This window comes from Aspergillus piperis (genome assembly GCF_003184755.1).
Source record: "Aspergillus piperis CBS 112811 unplaced genomic scaffold BO85scaffold_3, whole genome shotgun sequence".
NCBI classification, from domain to species: domain Eukaryota; kingdom Fungi; phylum Ascomycota; class Eurotiomycetes; order Eurotiales; family Aspergillaceae; genus Aspergillus; species Aspergillus piperis.
Window position 1 is genome coordinate 196,728 of NW_020291593.1, and position 16,915 is coordinate 213,642.

At 51.5% G+C, this 16,915-nt stretch overlaps 5 protein-coding genes across 5 annotated transcripts; 4 read left to right on the forward strand and 1 right to left on the reverse strand.

Annotated features, from left to right (window-relative positions):
- Positions 1-381: 381 nt before the first annotated feature.
- On the reverse strand, positions 382-4,905 carry BO85DRAFT_390342 (uncharacterized protein). The gene is made up of 4 exons (XM_025656769.1): positions 4,412-4,905; positions 2,585-4,199; positions 2,372-2,485; positions 382-2,306 (listed from the first exon to the last, which is right to left on the reverse strand). The coding sequence occupies exons 1-4, from the start codon at positions 4,700-4,702 to the stop codon at positions 535-537; spliced, it is 3,792 nt and encodes a 1,263-aa protein (XP_025518736.1). The 5' UTR covers positions 4,703-4,905; the 3' UTR covers positions 382-534.
- A 2,485-nt stretch (positions 4,906-7,390) lies between these two features.
- BO85DRAFT_484576 (hydrolase, alpha/beta fold family protein) lies at positions 7,391-10,148 on the forward strand (the record flags this gene model as incomplete). Its single annotated transcript, XM_025663246.1, has 2 exons — positions 7,391-9,164; positions 9,220-10,148. 2 exons carry the CDS (start codon positions 7,391-7,393, stop codon positions 10,146-10,148), a joined length of 2,703 nt encoding a protein of 900 aa, XP_025518737.1.
- A 536-nt stretch (positions 10,149-10,684) lies between these two features.
- Positions 10,685-12,350, forward strand: BO85DRAFT_445970 (glutaredoxin). Its single transcript, XM_025659388.1, has 3 exons — positions 10,685-11,197; positions 11,277-11,655; positions 11,747-12,350. The coding sequence occupies exons 1-3, from the start codon at positions 11,123-11,125 to the stop codon at positions 12,046-12,048; spliced, it is 756 nt and encodes a 251-aa protein (XP_025518738.1). The 5' UTR covers positions 10,685-11,122; the 3' UTR covers positions 12,049-12,350.
- Positions 12,351-12,812: 462 nt separating this feature from the next.
- On the forward strand, positions 12,813-14,255 carry BO85DRAFT_445972 (60S ribosomal protein uL6). Its single transcript, XM_025659389.1, has 5 exons — positions 12,813-12,876; positions 13,160-13,207; positions 13,366-13,621; positions 13,806-13,983; positions 14,056-14,255. Exons 1-5 carry the CDS (start codon positions 12,831-12,833, stop codon positions 14,104-14,106), a joined length of 579 nt encoding a protein of 192 aa, XP_025518739.1. The 5' UTR covers positions 12,813-12,830; the 3' UTR covers positions 14,107-14,255.
- Positions 14,256-14,831: 576 nt separating this feature from the next.
- Positions 14,832-16,885, forward strand: BO85DRAFT_435157 (triacylglycerol lipase family protein; the record flags this gene model as incomplete). The annotated part of the gene is made up of 4 exons (XM_025658504.1): positions 14,832-14,912; positions 14,990-15,147; positions 15,235-16,051; positions 16,127-16,885. The coding sequence occupies 4 exons, from the start codon at positions 14,832-14,834 to the stop codon at positions 16,883-16,885; spliced, it is 1,815 nt and encodes a 604-aa protein (XP_025518740.1).
- Positions 16,886-16,915: the final 30 nt, after the last annotated feature.

Below are 16,915 nucleotides of genomic sequence, written 5' to 3' on the forward strand. Positions count from 1 at the left end.
CGGGTTTCCCAAAATGGATAGGGCAAATACGGAGTTCTATGGGACGTAATCGACAAGAAGGAAGCCCAGCACAATGCAGCATGCGAATTGGTATAGGGAAGAGCAGGTGAGGGGAAGAAGAAGGCGAAGAAGCGAGGGGAAGAGACGGCAGAACGAAGTTGAGGTGGAAGACTGGCAGTCCGGGCAGGGAAGGAACGAACGGGCGCAAGTTGCAACTCCGGATTGGGGAGGAGCTGCGGGCGTCGCTCCGATCGCCGCCGCTAGTCCTCTTTTGGTAGCGCGTGATAAGGGCTCGACACGTGAGCGAGAGCGGTAGTTACTGTCTTGATAATCGATAAATAACTAGATAGCTAACTCTGAATCAAGTGGCACTAAGCGAAAGGATAACGAGTACATCTACTGGGTATCTGTCTATAGCACTTGATTTATGATCTCAATTCAATCGAAAATGGTCCAGATCTAAACCCGAGTTCCCCATACATACCACGCTCCACGCTACATACAAACTGTTTTCCATGACCCTCGCCGCACCCTTTAATCGTCGGCATCAACCCAGACTAAGATTCCTTTCTTATCCGACCGCATGTCTTCCGTCGGTAGCACCCGCAGAGTCTTGTTAAAATATGTGTCGACTACCAGGAGCTGCGGCTGGATCCACAGACCTCGTTTCGATGCCAGCAAGTTGTACCGGACCGTGTGTCTGCTTAAAGGCACCAACTGCACGACCATCGTCTTCGGTCCGCTGAACGCAAAGTTCTCACTTGCTTCCATGCTCAGGTTGAAAGTAAGGAAGTGCATCGACGGGTTCTCTAGAGTGTAATCAAGATGGATCAACCCCGAAAGTGTATCAGACGCCTTAGCTGAGGCGACCACCCGAGGCTCACCTGCTGGCATAACGAATCGGGGGATATCAAGCGTGGTCGTGGTGGTTGTGGATCCGTCGTTCAGCGCACCGTCGTCTGTTGCACTGCGCCTCCAGCGAATCTCTAGGGCGAGGTTTAAGGCTGTAGGTCTGCGGTCACCCAAGATTTCCTTCTGAAGGTCCATGATGAAGTTAGATTCTCGAAGCTCCTCCGGACGGATCTCCGCCACCTCAGGACTGATAATTTCCTCCGACCCAATGTGACAGGTGGCAGCGCCGCCCAGTCCAAGCAACACTAGTGACATTTTTTCGATAACCAGGGGCTCCACAGCAAAAGAGACGAGCTTGGAGTTGAGACACCATCTCTGCTGCAAACCTCCGGGCTTGACTTCATCCCCATTTGGAAGTAAATCGTCATCCACAGTGAAGAAGTCCGGCCAGGGTTGAGGATGAAGGCGTGGAAGGAATTCATAATTGGCCTCGAATGGCCTGATAATTGATAGGCCAACACGCATGCTCGCGATGATAGGTGTCTGGACATCAGAGACGAGGTTGTAGAGCGCAGACACTTCAAGCTCATAATCCAAAGCATCGTTGGTATCCGTAACCACAGTCGTCAGTTCTTGATGAGATGAGCGTTCCATCACCCCTATCGGTCGCTTCAGGTGGTGAGAATTGCCTTCTGTCGGAGTACTCTCCCCAGATCCGTGCATCTCCAAGGAATTCTCCTCATCTAGCCACCGTATCTTCGCCGTGGACTCCGGCCGGCCGAAAAGTCTAGTCTCAACAGAAACATCTGCAGCCTCTTCTTCCTCGTTGTCGACACCTACTCGGAGAATTATTTCCTCATTCGTATAGTATGTTTCTCGAAGGTTCAGCAGCTCTACCCGTATCTTTGGTGGTTTGGGTAGTATCTTACAACGGCCCGTATCGCGGCCTTTGCCCACGCGCCGTCTGCTTGGGCCCTTGGAAGTTTGCTGCCACCAGTAGGACTCATATGGGGTCAAATCGGTTATCGCGTTGGTAAGATCAAATTTCTCTTCCTCGACGGTCAATGTTATGGACGCGACACGGGACTCCCCGGCTTCTCTGGGAATGCATGTAATATCGTATACCTTAGTCTGGGAAGGCCCAAACGTCAGGTCTGCTAGCCCAGTCAAAGCAGTCAATCCGCTCGTAGGTGATTGCACAGCTGCCGGGTCTTCAGCCGTACTGGGGTCACGTAGCATTGGGGAAGTTATGGTGCAGGGTGTAGCCGTATCGGGGTCCACGTTGCGATCAGACTGAAGCCGTATTGGCCGCAGGCAACCCTCAAACACTACCTTCACTTCGGAGAATGTGAGAGGGCTCGATGAGGGCTGGGCACAGGAAGTGATGATAAGCTGACCCTTAGACGGCTCGCCGACATTTCCTTCGGAACTTTGAAAGACGAAAGACGCGGTGACTAGAGCCCGGTGAAATCGTCAGTAAGATTTTATGTGGTTATGGGATGCTTCTGTGATAACTTACCGCTGGGAACGATGTCCTCTGCGCGCAGGACCACCGATGGCTTGGGATTCACTAAAGGAAAGTCCTCGAGACTATTATGGAGATCATACATCCAGTCGGGCCGCGGTTGGAAGACTGAGAGAATAATATGATGTTAGACAGGTGACTAGTGAAGGCAAGCGAAGCTGCGATGCCAAAACAGTGCAAGACGATTTATTAATAGAATGAGCTCACCCTTATGTCGGAGTTCCCAGTCAACGCGCAGGACCATACCGCTATCGCTCACGCGTACGGCACATTCCCTTAGGGCCCAGCCAAACCTTTGCATGAGCGGCCACCAGCCCGAACGTCGCCACGACAAAGTCGACCACAGTGGTTGAAGGATTTCGTAAGCCTCCGGCCATGAGCTTAGGCGCATATATTCTTCTGCAATCTCCAGGCTAATGCTCTCCGCTTTCCGGTTTTGGTCTCTCTTCGAGAACTCTTCGAGTGCCGCTTTCAAGGCATCTAATCTTAACAGAGCATGGTTGAAACCGACCGCCCCCGGCTGGGGTGCTTCAACATGTGGCTCAGGTACCAGATAGGTGTCGTATAGATAAGACTTATTGGCTATCTGGGACGCGGGAGATTGTCCCGGTGGTATCCGATCGTCCTCTGGAATCTGCTCCGCCAAGGTTCGACGGTACATGGTATACTGCGCCGCTCGATAGAGCCAATAACCCTCATGATGAAGCTGTTCCCACGGAAGATATGCATCCGAAGGGGAAACCGCTTTGTCGCGTGGTACGAAAATTGAGTACTGCTCTTGAAACTGATCCTGGGGGATGCCGACGGAGGTGAAGTAGGGGATATTGGCTTGGCGAATGAGCTGGGCCATTACCATCGACCACCTAGCTTCCCAGGCTGCCCAGCCATAACTCTTGGTGCCTTTTCCGCGCCGGTCGATGATATCTTTTGAACGATTCCGGTGGCTAGTCCAGAACCGCACAGCAGGTGTTGTCTGTCCCGTCATCAACAAGCCGCGAATGATACGTATGGCCAATGCATCCCCCAGAAGCCGTGCATCATTGAACCTAGGATTCCAGCCAGCAATATATTCGAACACCTCTTGACCAAATAGGGTCTCGTATGCGCTTTCATAGTTCCGAAGCGCGGCATCGATTTCTTGGCGGAATTCCGCAAAGATACCCAGCTTGAATTCATATCGAACATTCCATCCTTGAGACGATAAGGTCTGGGACGTCCCACTTGTTGGTGGTGCTGTTGGCGGGGGGATGGTGCCTCGATTTCGTTTGCGCCTGGCGTGCTTCGATAGGTCGCGGTAGTATTCCATCACCGATGGCTGGAGTAGAGACAGCAGGGACGTGGCGAATTCCTTCAATTCCACTGGCGTCGCATCGGACGGAAGGAGGAATATGGACTTTTGATCCAGATTCGTTGCCCTCCGAATGCTAGCCATCCTGTCCTCCGTATCCCCAGCATAGCTGCCCGTGCTCTCTTCTGACAAGAGAACAACTATAAATCGAGATTTGTATCCAGAAGAGGCCCATTCCTTCTTCAATCCATTTATTTCTATCTTGAGTTGGTTGTCGCGCAGCGAGCTCATATTAGGATCGAAGCAGAAGGGGAAGAAATTGATCACTGCCGCAGGGACAAGGTCCTGGTGTTTAGTGACCCATAGATGGCTAAGCAGGCCATCTGGAAACGTCGGCGAGCTTGGTGTAAGTGGGGATATGGGAGAATGAAGGTTGAAGGAGGATCCACGCGATATCTCATCGTCTTGTCCGGCCGTCGGGCTTGTGGGCGATACGGGTGGGGGGTCAGCTTTGCGCGGGGGGAGACTGTAGGACTAAAAAGAAGAAGTCAGCGGCATGAACGCGGGCCTTGCGGCAACCATAGTAGTAAAATTGCCAAATGAGAAGTAGCAAAGGAAGCTTGCGCGTGGTACGAAACCTCGCCCTGTAAGTAGGTGCGGGCGGGCTAGCTGTTTGTCTCCGAAGTTGCAGGTGCAACGAGGAAGGGGGTAATTGCTTGCTTCGACAGCCAAGGTGTTCAACCTACCCGTCCAACGCTTCTGATTTTGTACTCAATTCTGGATGAAGATGCATGTCCATCCTCACTAGTATCCCACGGGGCACGGAAAGCGTTTTCCTCGAGAAGTACACGCCGCAATTCCTCCGCAACTGAGCCGGTCAGAGGCGGGAAATCCGAGTATATCTTCACGCCCCTCTCTCGGAGGAGGGGATAATCAGCTCGCACGCATTGCAGATCATCGTCGGAGCTTGCTTCAAGACCGGAGAGCAAAACGAAGGGGAGGTTGTGGGCAACATAATCTTCCGGGTAGGCGTCCATTGCGGACACAAGCTGCTGGGTGGTGCTCTCGGTCACCGCATGTCTGGCTAGGCCGAGGGGTCTTTCAACGGCCACCACGGAGTGATGACTAGTCCGGAAATGGCTTGAAGGATGGTTGTATTGATAAGACGTTGTCCTTCGGTCCCTCGCACGCTGTAGAGCTATAGTTAGTTCCTGCACACTTTTGCCGTCGCAGAACTTCCTACTGCATCAACATTGGTGTGGGGAGACAAATTGATGGTCCGTTCGGTTACCTTCGCCGAAACAACGCCAAGCCAGGCTGTATCTGTCAGGCATCAAGTCTGCATCGATCATGGAAATTTCAGTATTTTCCAGGTGAGAGAAGCATTAAATGAGACCTATCGGCGTGTATTCAATTATTGCCTAATGTGGATGCGTGAGCTTTTTACCATGTGCAAAACCACTGTACTACTCCTACTGTATTTTATTTTATTTAAGGTACTACTTGGCTACTAGACGGCGGTAGAGCCAAGATATATAATCAGCTCTGGCAGACTCACTTCTACCGACACTGACCATACCACTACTAGTACTATCTTTCAAGGTGGAGTTTGTCGCCTACTATGGCTACTACTATTACTGACCTTGAACTTTACATTTCAAGGTTCTGTTAGTAGTACGCAACCGCCCCCCCGGGGGGAAAGTTTCACCTTTGGAACCACTCGACATCATGTCTCCAGACTCAAGAGATATGATCATTATAGCATCTGTGCATTTGGCACCCGAGTCAGGCATATTCTGACGAAACCTCGAGCCCCTCAAGTTAATCATTAGGTCGGGCATCTGTCTTTTTGGTGGATCCACTGGACCTTGCGGATGTTTGTGAAAATCAACTTTACAGTCCAAGTCACCGTCCACCCTTGGGGTGCACTGCAATATGGCTAATAATTGACTTGAACCCCCTTCAGATGGGCAGGTAGAATTTGCTGCCTTGAGCTTGTCATCCATATCATGACGCAATAACATGCAGCCCGAATGCACAAGGTCCATGATCCAGCTCATGGAGGGGGAGTGTCTAACGACCTTGCATATCGTTACCGAATGGATGATCGTCTGTGCAGTCTACAAGCCACACATGATGGCAAGGGACTCAGGAGGACGGAAATCTCCGTTCCAAGGTCCCGGCTCCAGAACCAGCATCGACCCTCATTTCGATCTCAGCCAGCCTGTGGTCCGGTGGGGAATTGGACGACGGGGGAGCCTCTCCATCGAGTCCATCCAGCTCCTCGCCAATTCGCTTCCGTGGACAGAACCAAAGCTAGCACGAAAGCAAGCCACTACTACTTAACCCATGAGTTAATTAACACAAATACTAAGTATAAGTGAGCAAGGTGGGACATTTATCGTCATCAAGATCATCATCATCATTATCATCATCATCCTCATCTCCTGCTGGCAAAGATCTAAGGGTCATGTCTCCCAACTGACTAGTAAACAGAATTACCATGTTGCAATCTGAAACAAAAGGCTGATCTCATTCTTGAGGAGGCAGTCATGTGCCCCTAGCTAGCAGGGCATATCTGTCCAATGCTGGACTAGAAACTTTTGTATACACACACCCATGAAATTTGGATCTGCGAACTGTGCGGAGGATGAAATGGCGCGTTCAATTGAAATCGAGGAGTGGAGGCCCTGCAGGGACACTAAATACGGGCGGGGACTTGGTCAGACAAATGACAGGGCAGAGATCCTCCCTCGAATTTCTTTTGGAAGGGAGTCCACTAATTAATCTTTCCCTCTCTCTCTCTCTCTCTCCTTGTTCCTGGCGTGCCGTCTCGCAAAAGCATCCATCAGGTGAGGGTAATAGGCATAGAAGAGAAGCTGTGTTCTGCTTGTGGATGAGAGAGGGTGGGAGAGGTTGCAGTAAGCATCTACGAAGTACTACTACCTACCTACTATCTAATGGCCAGCTTCTTTTCCTATCTGTGGCTTTGAGGATCAATTGAATTGATCTCTTTCTCTCTCTCTTTTTCTCCCTTTCTTTCTTTTTTGTCTCCTTACAATCTTCACTTTCTTTCCTTCCTTCCATCCATCCATCCTTCGGCTTTCCTCTGCCCCTCCTTTCTCTGAACTAAATACTTTTTCTTTTTTTGGTACTCCGTACATTTATTTCCCTTTATCGATCGTACCTCCGTCCGTCCATTTTCCTCCACTTACTTAGCTTCTTCCCCTTTTCCTCTTATGATCTAATGCAAATAATATTTATCTTATCCGCTCCCTTCCACCAATCTTTTTCTCTTTCACTCTTCGCGCGCAATTGCGCTATACTAACTCCCAACCAAAACAACCTTCCAGTCGCCTCCTCCCCCCCTCTCTCGGATCGGCAGTTCCAACAAACTCCACCCCCCTTCTTCTCCCACCCTCCTCGTTAAGGTCTTGCTTCTAGACAATCACCGTTCGGCAAGGGGGCTTGCTTTTGCAACCTGCAGGGGCTCCATAGGGCCGCCCTGGATCTTCCAGCCTGGATTCTAAGTGGCACATGCGCCAAGCGCCCGCAGTCTATTGATTCTTGCCGTTAAGCTACCGAGCTTGCATACGCTATCTTGCGTTCTCACTGGATCATGCAAGCGCGCACTACGCTCGACCGCATATATCGTCGGTAACTGTCTCCTGATCCTGGCCCGGGGGAACGTTTCTAGACCGTCATATTCCTTGTCAATGGCAACCATGAATCGCGCCGAGGATCCTCTGGCGTCAAAGTCTGATGATGCCCCTTTTCACTCCCCCCCTTCGCTTCCCCGGCATCACAGGTCCATCCCTTCGCGCACGCAGCTTAGTGACCCTTCAGCAACGGCGGTTGACCCGGCGTCTCCCGAAGTCATTTCCTCTCTGATTTCCTCGCTTTCAACAATCTCGGTGCCTCTCCAGTCGCATTTCGACAACATCCCGCGCATTGATACGGAGACGAATCCTTGTGCGCCAGTGTACATTCCCCCATGTCAACCTCCCAGTCTTGACCAACGGCAACCCAGCGAGCATGATCTTTCAGTGAGGAACCGGACGCGGCAGGCGTCTGAGGAGGCATTGCAGACTCCCTTTCTGCATCCAGATGATGCGGCGGCTCCTCCTATCATTCGCATGGCACGGGCGCCTCCATCCCCCAAACACAAAGCGACTTTCGATCCGCCCTTGTCTCCAGGAAGACCGACATCTAGGGGCTCATACACGTCATCCAAGGCAGCGTATGAAGATACTGCGTTTGGTACTATCACCACGGAACCGGGCCCACGAGTGTCGACAGCAAATAGTGTGGCTTCTTCGGGCTCTAGGAAGAGCCTGAGAAATCAGTTTGGCCTCCTCAAGAGGCCATCTCGAGAATTTTGCAGTGATAAGGACAGGAATACCGAACGGCTACGCAAAACGTGTAGCTACAACGACGGCCTGAGACACAATATACCGCGCAGTCGTGCTAGTATACGTTCGTTGTGTTCTATGGCTGACGTCGTGGAGGAGACACGCCCAGTGCGTGCAGCCACCGAGCCCAGCAGGGAACCGACATTCAGCAGGCCCTCCAGTAAGGAACGCCATTCGTTGCAAAGCGCTCGCGAGAGTGCGCCGAGTACACCTGGCGGTATTGGTAGCGGACGTGTTATTCCTGCTCGCGAGTCTTCGTTGCGCCATAGCTTTTCTTCCAGCCCAAAGCACCGCAGATCCACCCGTCATAGCCGGTACTCTTCAACCAGTAGCAGAGAGATGAAAGTGGACAGTGCGGTATCGGGCGTGGGCAACGAAGCCGAACAGGTAACGAAGCGAATACAAGAATTGAAAGACCAGCAACAAAAGATCAAGAGCGAACTAGAAATAGATGATACCCCGGAGAAGCCTTCTAAGCCTGCCCCCGCCGTCGCATCTGCCCGGGAGATGCAGAATGCTAGTGCCAGCAGCGGAACGATGGAGCATAGGCAGATCGTCCGCCAAGCAAATGGTGGCTTCGACGAGAGTGCGCCGGCCCCAGCAGTCATGACGGGCAAGAGCCGCTCTTCGCTGGCCTCGAAGTCAATCAGTAACCCGCCACCGTCTCTGGAGAGATCTGATCAGCTTGCTCGTTACCGTGGTCCTTTGGAACAATCGACCTCAGCCTTTACCCATAAGCGCTCCCCATCCGGCTCTGCTACTCCCGTTGGTGTCTCGAGTGGGGAGGAACGCCCCGCAAGTGCCGATTCCATTGATCTTGCGGTCTACGACTACATATCTTCCCCGAAACTTACCCAGAAGGTGTCACATCCTACATCAGGCCGTACCATAGCGTTCTCCGAGGTTGGAGATCCTAAGGGATATGTGGTACTTTGCTGTCTTGGAATGGGCCTCACCAGATATCTGATGGCGTTTTACGATGAGCTGGCACGATCACTGCGCCTGCGGCTCATTACATTGGATCGCCCCGGTGTGGGAGAAAGCGGCCCCTACGTCGACGAGGTGGGAACTCCCCTCAGTTGGCCTGGTGAGTATCCTCCAGTTTGGTTGTTGCCTTGTCCTTACTAATGATTGTATCCCAGATGATGTCGCCATTGTGTGCAACCACCTCAAAGTTACCAAGTTTTCAATCATGGCGCACTCTGCGGGTGCTATCTATGCGTTGGCTACTGCGCTTCGGATCCCACAGCATATCCGGGGCCGCATTCATTTGTTAGCACCCTGGATTCCACCTTCTCAGCTGTCTAGCATTGGCTCGCAAAAGGCTCCGGTCCCCACGAATGCCGTCCCGTACTCCCAGCGAATTCTCCGAGCCCTACCGACGTCCATTCTCAAGGTGGCCAATTCAAGCTTCATGACTGCAACCAGTGCAAGCCTGACCTCTAGCCTCCCAAAGTCTCCGCGCCGGGCTAAACGGAAAGGGCTGCTCAAGGATAGCTCCAGTCCCACCGGCGCTGAAGCCAAGAGCACGCAACGGCTCCCATCCAAGATCTCCCAGCAAGGGGCAGATTTGAAGGCCCTTGAGGGACTGAAGGCATCTGATTTCTCTGCTGCCGAGGGATACCCGAAGGCTGACCCCACAGCAAGTCAGGCCTTACTTTCCACGACGCAAGAACGGGAACGCCAGACCGATTACGATAACCGACTTACACATAAGATTTGGGAGCTAGCGACTACAAATGCAAACCCGGCGGTAGATCTGCTGGTCTGCTTGGAACGTCGTCAGCCCATTGGCTTCCGATATGTGGATATCACCCGCAACGTTGTCATCCACCATGGCAGCCGGGACACCCGTGTCCCGGTTGACAATGTCCGATGGCTGGGGCAAATGATGCGACGATGTGAGGTTCGCGTGCTGGAAGGAGAGGGTCATGGGCTGATGGCCTCGGCGGCAGTGATGGGCAATGTGCTCATGGAGATTGCCAAGGAATGGGAAGATTGGATGATCGTGGTCCAGGGCAAGCGCAGAGCTACCGTTGGAACACGTTCAGGTATTGCAGTTCAAGCGTGATGAAGGTTATGCGGTGCATGCAATTTGTTGCTCATATAAGGAGGAGGAAGAGAAAGCCGGTGAAGACCCCCGTTTACTGGATGGAGTCTAGAATGGGTCAACCCTAACCGCTGCAGGTTCTGCGGTGCTTTGCTGCGGCTGTTGTTCCTCCACATGTGTGTCTATCTAGGGCGTGCCGCTAGCAAGACTTGATGCCCTTGTTCTTGTTTTTTCCTTTGCTTTTTCGTGTTTTTGATCATGATACCATCCCCTTTATTAGCTCCATACCCCGATCATAGCATACATAGAGATACCTGCTAATATAATGCATAATCAATGTTTGTGTCAGTGCAAGAGATGGGAAGGAGTAAATTAGCCAAACTGTCTAGGCGTCAGTAGTTAGGCTATAGATAGTTATGCTATGTTGTAGATGTTGACAGGACTACTACGTAGCAGTAGTAAGTAGTTAACTAAATGAAGGGCGGGCCAACCCCGACTAGCTGTTTCTGCCCCACTTGCTCTCATGAATCGGAATCCTTGCCTTGTTCTCCCCCCGTAAAGTAAACCTCCCCCAAAGTTTCCCCCCATCCGTCATCTACTTCCCCTCCATCCTTATCCTGGGGGTCTAATCTATTGTATTATTATTATTCTTGAAGGTGTCATTCTCATATTCATTATCTTCATCTGATACCAAATCTCGAGCTTTGCAGAGGCTTCGTGGTTGTCTGCTCGCCCAATGTCCAGCTATTCTTGGAATTGGAGCTGCGCCTATGACCTGTCGGCTCAACCAGCCTACTCTTGAACCACGCGAACGCATGCGCATAGCTGCCACTGGCTCGGAATCCTTGTGACGTATAGCAATTACTCAGTATCGGCATCGTGAGAGAGAAAAAGAGGGAGAGAGTTCTACATTTCTCGCCCGAATCACCCACCCCCTTCTCTCTTTTCCTTCCTGCCTTGTTCCTGTTTGGACGTGGTGTCGCGCATTTGTCAAGATGCTTTCGCAGCGGCGCATTCGGCTTCTGGCCATCGCTGTGGTGGTCATAATCATCATGACTTTCTACTATTCGGTAATATACTCCATGGCATCGTGACCATACGGAGGTTCAACGTTACAATGGCTAATGCGATGCATGAATTCCATAATAGAGTGAAGCCCGGAGTGTTCAGAACCAACAATTCTACCGATCAACCGTGGCGGCGATGGAGGCTCAAAAGCAGGCAAAGGAAGCCGGAACAGCAGCCAACATACCCCCACAGAAGGACCAGCCCAAACAGAACCCTATCAAGGAAGAGACGAAGCCTGCCATGGACAACGATAGGGAAGAACCGGCGATCCCCAAGGCCAACAATGATGCGGACGAAGTAGAAGAGATCCCGATTGCAGGCAGAACCAAGATGACAGTACCTAAGAATCGAAATGATCCGGAGAAAGAGACGTCGGAACAGCTGCAAGAGCAGAAACCGGAGACAGATGATCATGCGGCCGCCGTGGCCGAGCTGAATGGAATATTGAAGCGGGCACCAAGTACGCAGTCTTTCTGTTTCCTTTCCTACTACGGGAGACCTTCCTCCTGGTGTTTAAGAAAGTTTGCTAACCTATGTACTGCTGTCTCCAGTCATTGTATTCTCCAAATCCTACTGTCCGTATAGCGCCAAGGCGAAGTCTATCCTCTTGGACAAATACTCAATTGTTCCTGCACCTTTTGTGGTGGAGCTTGATAAGCATGAGTTGGGTCGACCGCTGCAGGCGTTGCTGGGAGAAAATACCGGGCGTCGCACTGTCCCGAACGTGTTGGTCAACGGGAAAAGCATTGGAGGAGGGGATGATGTGACGGCTCTGGATCAAAAGGACGAATTGGCTTCAACATTGAGAAGCTTGGGGGGTAAGTGGGTCCAGGAGGTCCATCGTAAAGAATGAAGCCACTAGGAAGGCAGCAAAGAGATAAATGCCTAGTATGGCCGGATTGACAGAAGCAATGGGGTTTCTGTTTTCGAACCAGCAGGCCAGGCACTGAAACCATGGTCTCCATTGGCATCCAAATGGGCTGGCTGGATGGTTCCCAAGCACTACGGATTTGTACAACATAATATGGGAGGTATTTTCCCTAGTGGGTGAAGGGTTTTATGTATTCTAAGTACATAGTAGGGGTGGGTAAACAGGCGATATTTTCATACGAAGCATACTAGTAATAATTGACACCACGATCTTTTATATAATAAAAACTTCTAATAATTGGCTTGTGTAGTATGGAGTCTAAATAGCCTTGAGAGATGAGAACATTGCCAGCTGCCCGTAATGCGTGGGGAGCAAGCATGAAGCGAAGGAAGAACTTCTCATTTGGCAGCATTTATTAGGACAAATGATTGATAACTTGGAGTACAAAAGAGAAAGATGGGTATAATTATTCATTATATGATTATTGCCATTCATTATTATAATTGTTAGGCTAATTATTATCTTTCTGCCCGTGAAAAATACCATGAACCAAAAGACGGGTCGGGACTAGACCCAAAACGGGCAGCCCTAGGCGGACAAGAGGACTAATCCGGATTGGGCCGTAAGCGACGCACAACCCGTGATTTTCGCTCCACCACTCCTCGACTGCGGTTTGCCTTGTCGAATTTCGATCCTTTTGACGACCGACCGCTCGACGATATCGACAATTCCCTCGCGGACACACCACAGCCCACGCAGTCAAGATGCGGTACATTTACTCCGAGGAACGGCTGCCTATCCCCGAGAATGGTGAGCTTCGATTTATTCCCCCGATCCTTGTCGCTCTGTTCGCTGTGTGAACGCGGAGGAGGGTCTGGACGGAGGGACAGGCATGGCATCGAGGATTTGGGAAGGGAGGTTGAGGATAGCGCTGCGCCAGTCACAAACCGGCAATTGCTAGGGGAAGGAAGAGAAAAAAAAAAGAAAGAGAGATGCTACACTGAATGCCTGTCCCCGCGATCGATTCTTGCGATCTCAGTTTTGCGTGATATGATAAAAAGGACATGGGACTGATTCGAATCTCCTCATACAGTGAAGGTTCACATTCGCTCGCGCATTGTGACCGTTGAGGGACCCCGAGGTATGCAAATTCTCCAACAACCCACCACGACCCGGCCCTTTGGAACAATTTCGACCAATTTGTTCTACATGGCGTTTTGTGGCCTACGGCTCGAGCCATGTGCCCCATCCGTCTGTTTACAGCGACACTGACATGAACCCTTTTTTCCCCCCTTACAGGCAAGCTCGTCAAGGACCTCTCCCACATTGCCGTCACCTTCGGCCGCCCCGAGAAGAATGTCATCTCCATTGAGATGCACCACGGTGTCCGCAAGGGAATGGCCTCCCTTCGTACCGTCCGCACCCTCATCAACAACCTGATCATCGGTGTCACCAAGGGCTTCAAGTACAAGATGCGCTACGTCTACGCTCACTTTCCCATCAACGTCAACATTGAGAAGAACCCCGAGACCGGCCTGCACGACGTTGAGATCAGGTATGCCGAACTCAATCTACTCGCACGCACATCGAAGACTGGGGGGATGAGCCGGGATCCGACCAAAGGATTTTTTTAAGTCTTTTCCCGTTCGGGGTTCCAGCTGCTTCCTACCAGTGCTTGGGTCAAATTGTCATGTTTTTGGAGGAAAGAACATTTTGCTGATGGGTATTGCGTTTTACAGAAACTTCTTGGGTGAGAAGTACGTCCGCCGTGTGACCGCCCAGCCTGGCGTTGAGGTCATCACCTCCCCCAACGTTAAGGATGAGCTCCAGATCTCCGGTAACTCCCTGGAGGGTGTCTCCCAGAGTGCTGCCGACATCCAGCAGATCTGCCGTGTCCGCAACAAGGATATCCGTAAGGTAAGAAGAATACCAACCAGATAACTTTCGATTATCTCGATTGATGACTGACATGATGATTTCTTTGCACAGTTCCTTGACGGTCTGTACGTGTCGGAGCGGGGTAACATTGTCGAGGAGTAAACGGTGGTTGTCCGCCTTGGTGGGTAGTGACGGATGTCTGGAGAATCTCTTTTTTTCGCCTACTTGCATAGGGAAGCAACGCGGAATTTAAAACCAAAATCATGGAATTCAAATGCCCCCCCCCTTGACGTGTTTACGGATCGGGATGACTCCTTGTACCTCCGTTGGGAGAGAGAAAGAGAAGTGTGTGCGTGGTGTGTAGACAAAAATTACCGGTCGGCTTTTACTGAGCAATCCAAATATCCTCTTTTCTGTTCCTTATCGACTTTTTAGACGGATTCCCCTGCCATGGATTTGCTGCGTAGTCGAGTGATCAGAATGAGTCGAGGTAAGTTTGATTATCATAATAGTATATAGATCATGGGAGTGATTTCCATGTATTTTCAATGGTTTGCGGGGGAGGCCCTTCCCCCATCTTTGTGTATGTCATCATCGTCTTCCACTTTCCTCTTTCCTCTTCATTGTCTTCCAGCCTGCCTTTTTCCCCTCACCACTTTTCTCCGCACCACCTCTCGTCGTATACCCATGAGGTTTTCTGATTTTCCAGGCTTCTTATTTATATGACATTATTCCCTCCCCTCCACATGCTTGGTGGCTTTCCCTGCTTGTCCAGACCCTGCTGACCGCGTCAAGCATGTGAATGTCGCTTCCCCTCGCCATGTGCCAACGCTGTTCTTGATTCCCCGCCGAGTCAAAAAAAGCCCGGTTATTTCTTTCCAGTCGCAATGGGGTCCTGGACGACCATCTGCCGAATATTCTTCGCTGTCCTAAATATGATACTCGACGTCGCCTTCTTCTGGAAAGAAGTACGTTGTCCCCTGCAGTCCCGCCCTGCCGTGGATGTGGATGAATGCTACAAGCTAGTTCAACTGGTGCTGGGCAGGTAGCTAACGCAGCTCTCCATCTTAAGCGATTACTGTCCTGGTGGAGATCAAAGTCTCCCCGGAAGCGACTGCAACATGTTCTGAGGACAGCATCCACCTTTGAGGAATGGGAAGAGGCTGCTTTCGAGCTTGATGAGCTCCTCAGCATGGATCTCTGGTGAGCAGACTCTCCCTTCCTGCCGAATAACTACTCCGGCGTCCAAAGCATCTCCAATCCCTGTCCTTTCCTGACTCTCCTGTTTAGGCGTCAGAATCCTACAAGCCGGCATTATGACTACCGACTGATCCTGGGTCGACTGGAGGCTCTTATGAGCGCTCGCGAGGATGAGGATATCCTGACCCTTGCGAACCTGCTTCGCTCCGGGTTACTCCGTAATCTGGGCAACATCACCTCACCTAAGATGTTTCTGCATGCCTACGCCGGCACCAAGCTTCTCATAGATGACTATATCACACAAGTCGCGCTCTCGATTCAACAGGTCACCGCTCTACAGACGGCTCCGATCCACGACAGCGGATTCTCGTCGCAGGCAAAGCTTGAGCTTCTGCACGATACTCGGCAGGCCTTCGGGAGAACGACCCTACTATTACAGGGCGGTTCCATGTTCGGACTCTGTCACCTCGGTGTGGTGAAGGCTCTCCATTTGCGTGGCCTCCTGCCAAGGATCATCACCGGGACAGGGATGGGGGCGCTCATTGCAGCATTGGTGGGTATCCATAGCGAAGATGAGCTGCTCACCTTCCTGGACAGCGGTGCCATCGATCTAAGCGCCTTTGATCGTAGGCGGCGGATGAAGCGGCCAGAAGAAGAGAGTTGGTGGTTGCCCACTAATCTCGGAGACAGTTGGCTGGGGACACTCTTGCGGCGAGTCAATCGATTCATCCAGAAAGGCTACTTCCTTGATGCGGAGGTGCTGGAAGAATGCGTGCGCGCCAATCTCGGTGATCTCACTTTCGAAGAAGCATATGCCCGGTCCAAGCGCATACTCAATATCACGGTTGCCACATCAAATAAAAACGCTACCCCGAATTTGCTGAACTACTTGACTGCACCGAATGTGGTACGTGACGAAACACATACGCTCTCTCTGCCCCCTATCAACACTGGACGGACTATGGTCTAATTCCTTTCACAGTTGATCTGGTCCGCCGCTGTAGCCTCCAACGCATCCAACAACTCACTCTACCAGCCAGTCACAATATACTGCAAAGACGAAACAGGCTCGATCGTACCTTGGCCGCATTCTCGGGATGCAACCTTCTATCAATCCTGGCGTCAAGGTCAATACAAAGAGGAAGAATCACCGCTAGCCCGGATTGCCGAGCTATTCAACGTCAACCATTTTATCGTGTCGCAGGCCCGACCATACCTCATCCCCTTCCTGCGCTCAGACTCAAACCTACTGGACCGTCGCCCAACCGACCAATGGAGCATCACCCAAGCTCTAATGCGTCTCTTCACTGCCGAGCTCCACCACCGCCTCGGACAACTAGACTACATGGGCCTCCTTCCAGCCACTCTTGCACGGCTCCTCATCGAGGAGACCATCCCTGGCCCCCATATCACCCTCGTCCCCGACGTCTCCCTCCTGGACCTCCCCAAGCTCTTCCAGAATCCAAGCAAAGACCGTCTAGCTTACTGGTCTCTCAAAGGAGAGCGAGGCGTCTGGCCCGCCGTCAGCGCATTAAAAGTCCGTTGCGTCATCGAAATCGAGATCGACAAGGGCTACCAGGTCGTGCGTCGACGACAACCATCCGAAAACGCCCCATCAACGCCGCGTCGCATGCCCAATGAAGGACTCCCGCGTCGCCGTAGAGGCTATAGCATTGATTATGGTAGAGATATGCTGAATTTCTCTGGAAGTCTGGACTGCCAGGATGATTCAAACTATTAGAGTTTGGTACATACCAATCTTTGATGCTTG

What these genes read in the sequence shown, in the direction of transcription:
- BO85DRAFT_390342 (XM_025656769.1), bottom strand. Translation starts at nt 4,702, where the DNA reads ATGGACGCCTACCCGGAAGATTATGTTGCCCACAACCTCCCCTTCGTT. An exon ending in CTGGGAACTCCGACATAAGG is followed by an intron (nt 2,486 to 2,584) that starts GTGAGCTCATTC and finishes TTATTCTCTCAG; the next exon opens with TCTTCCAACCGCGGCCCGAC. An exon ending in AGAGGACATCGTTCCCAGCG is followed by an intron (nt 2,307 to 2,371) that starts GTAAGTTATCAC and finishes ACCGGGCTCTAG; the next exon opens with TCACCGCGTCTTTCGTCTTT.
- BO85DRAFT_445970 (XM_025659388.1), top strand. Translation starts at nt 11,123, where the DNA reads ATGCTTTCGCAGCGGCGCATTCGGCTTCTGGCCATCGCTGTGGTGGTC. An exon ending in TCATGACTTTCTACTATTCG is followed by an intron (nt 11,198 to 11,276) that starts GTAATATACTCC and finishes ATTCCATAATAG; the next exon opens with AGTGAAGCCCGGAGTGTTCA. An exon ending in AATATTGAAGCGGGCACCAA is followed by an intron (nt 11,656 to 11,746) that starts GTACGCAGTCTT and finishes TGCTGTCTCCAG; the next exon opens with TCATTGTATTCTCCAAATCC.
- BO85DRAFT_445972 (XM_025659389.1), top strand. Translation starts at nt 12,831, where the DNA reads ATGCGGTACATTTACTCCGAGGAACGGCTGCCTATCCCCGAGAATG. An exon ending in GCTGCCTATCCCCGAGAATG is followed by an intron (nt 12,877 to 13,159) that starts GTGAGCTTCGAT and finishes CTCCTCATACAG; the next exon opens with TGAAGGTTCACATTCGCTCG. An exon ending in GCAACAAGGATATCCGTAAG is followed by an intron (nt 13,984 to 14,055) that starts GTAAGAAGAATA and finishes TTCTTTGCACAG; the next exon opens with TTCCTTGACGGTCTGTACGT.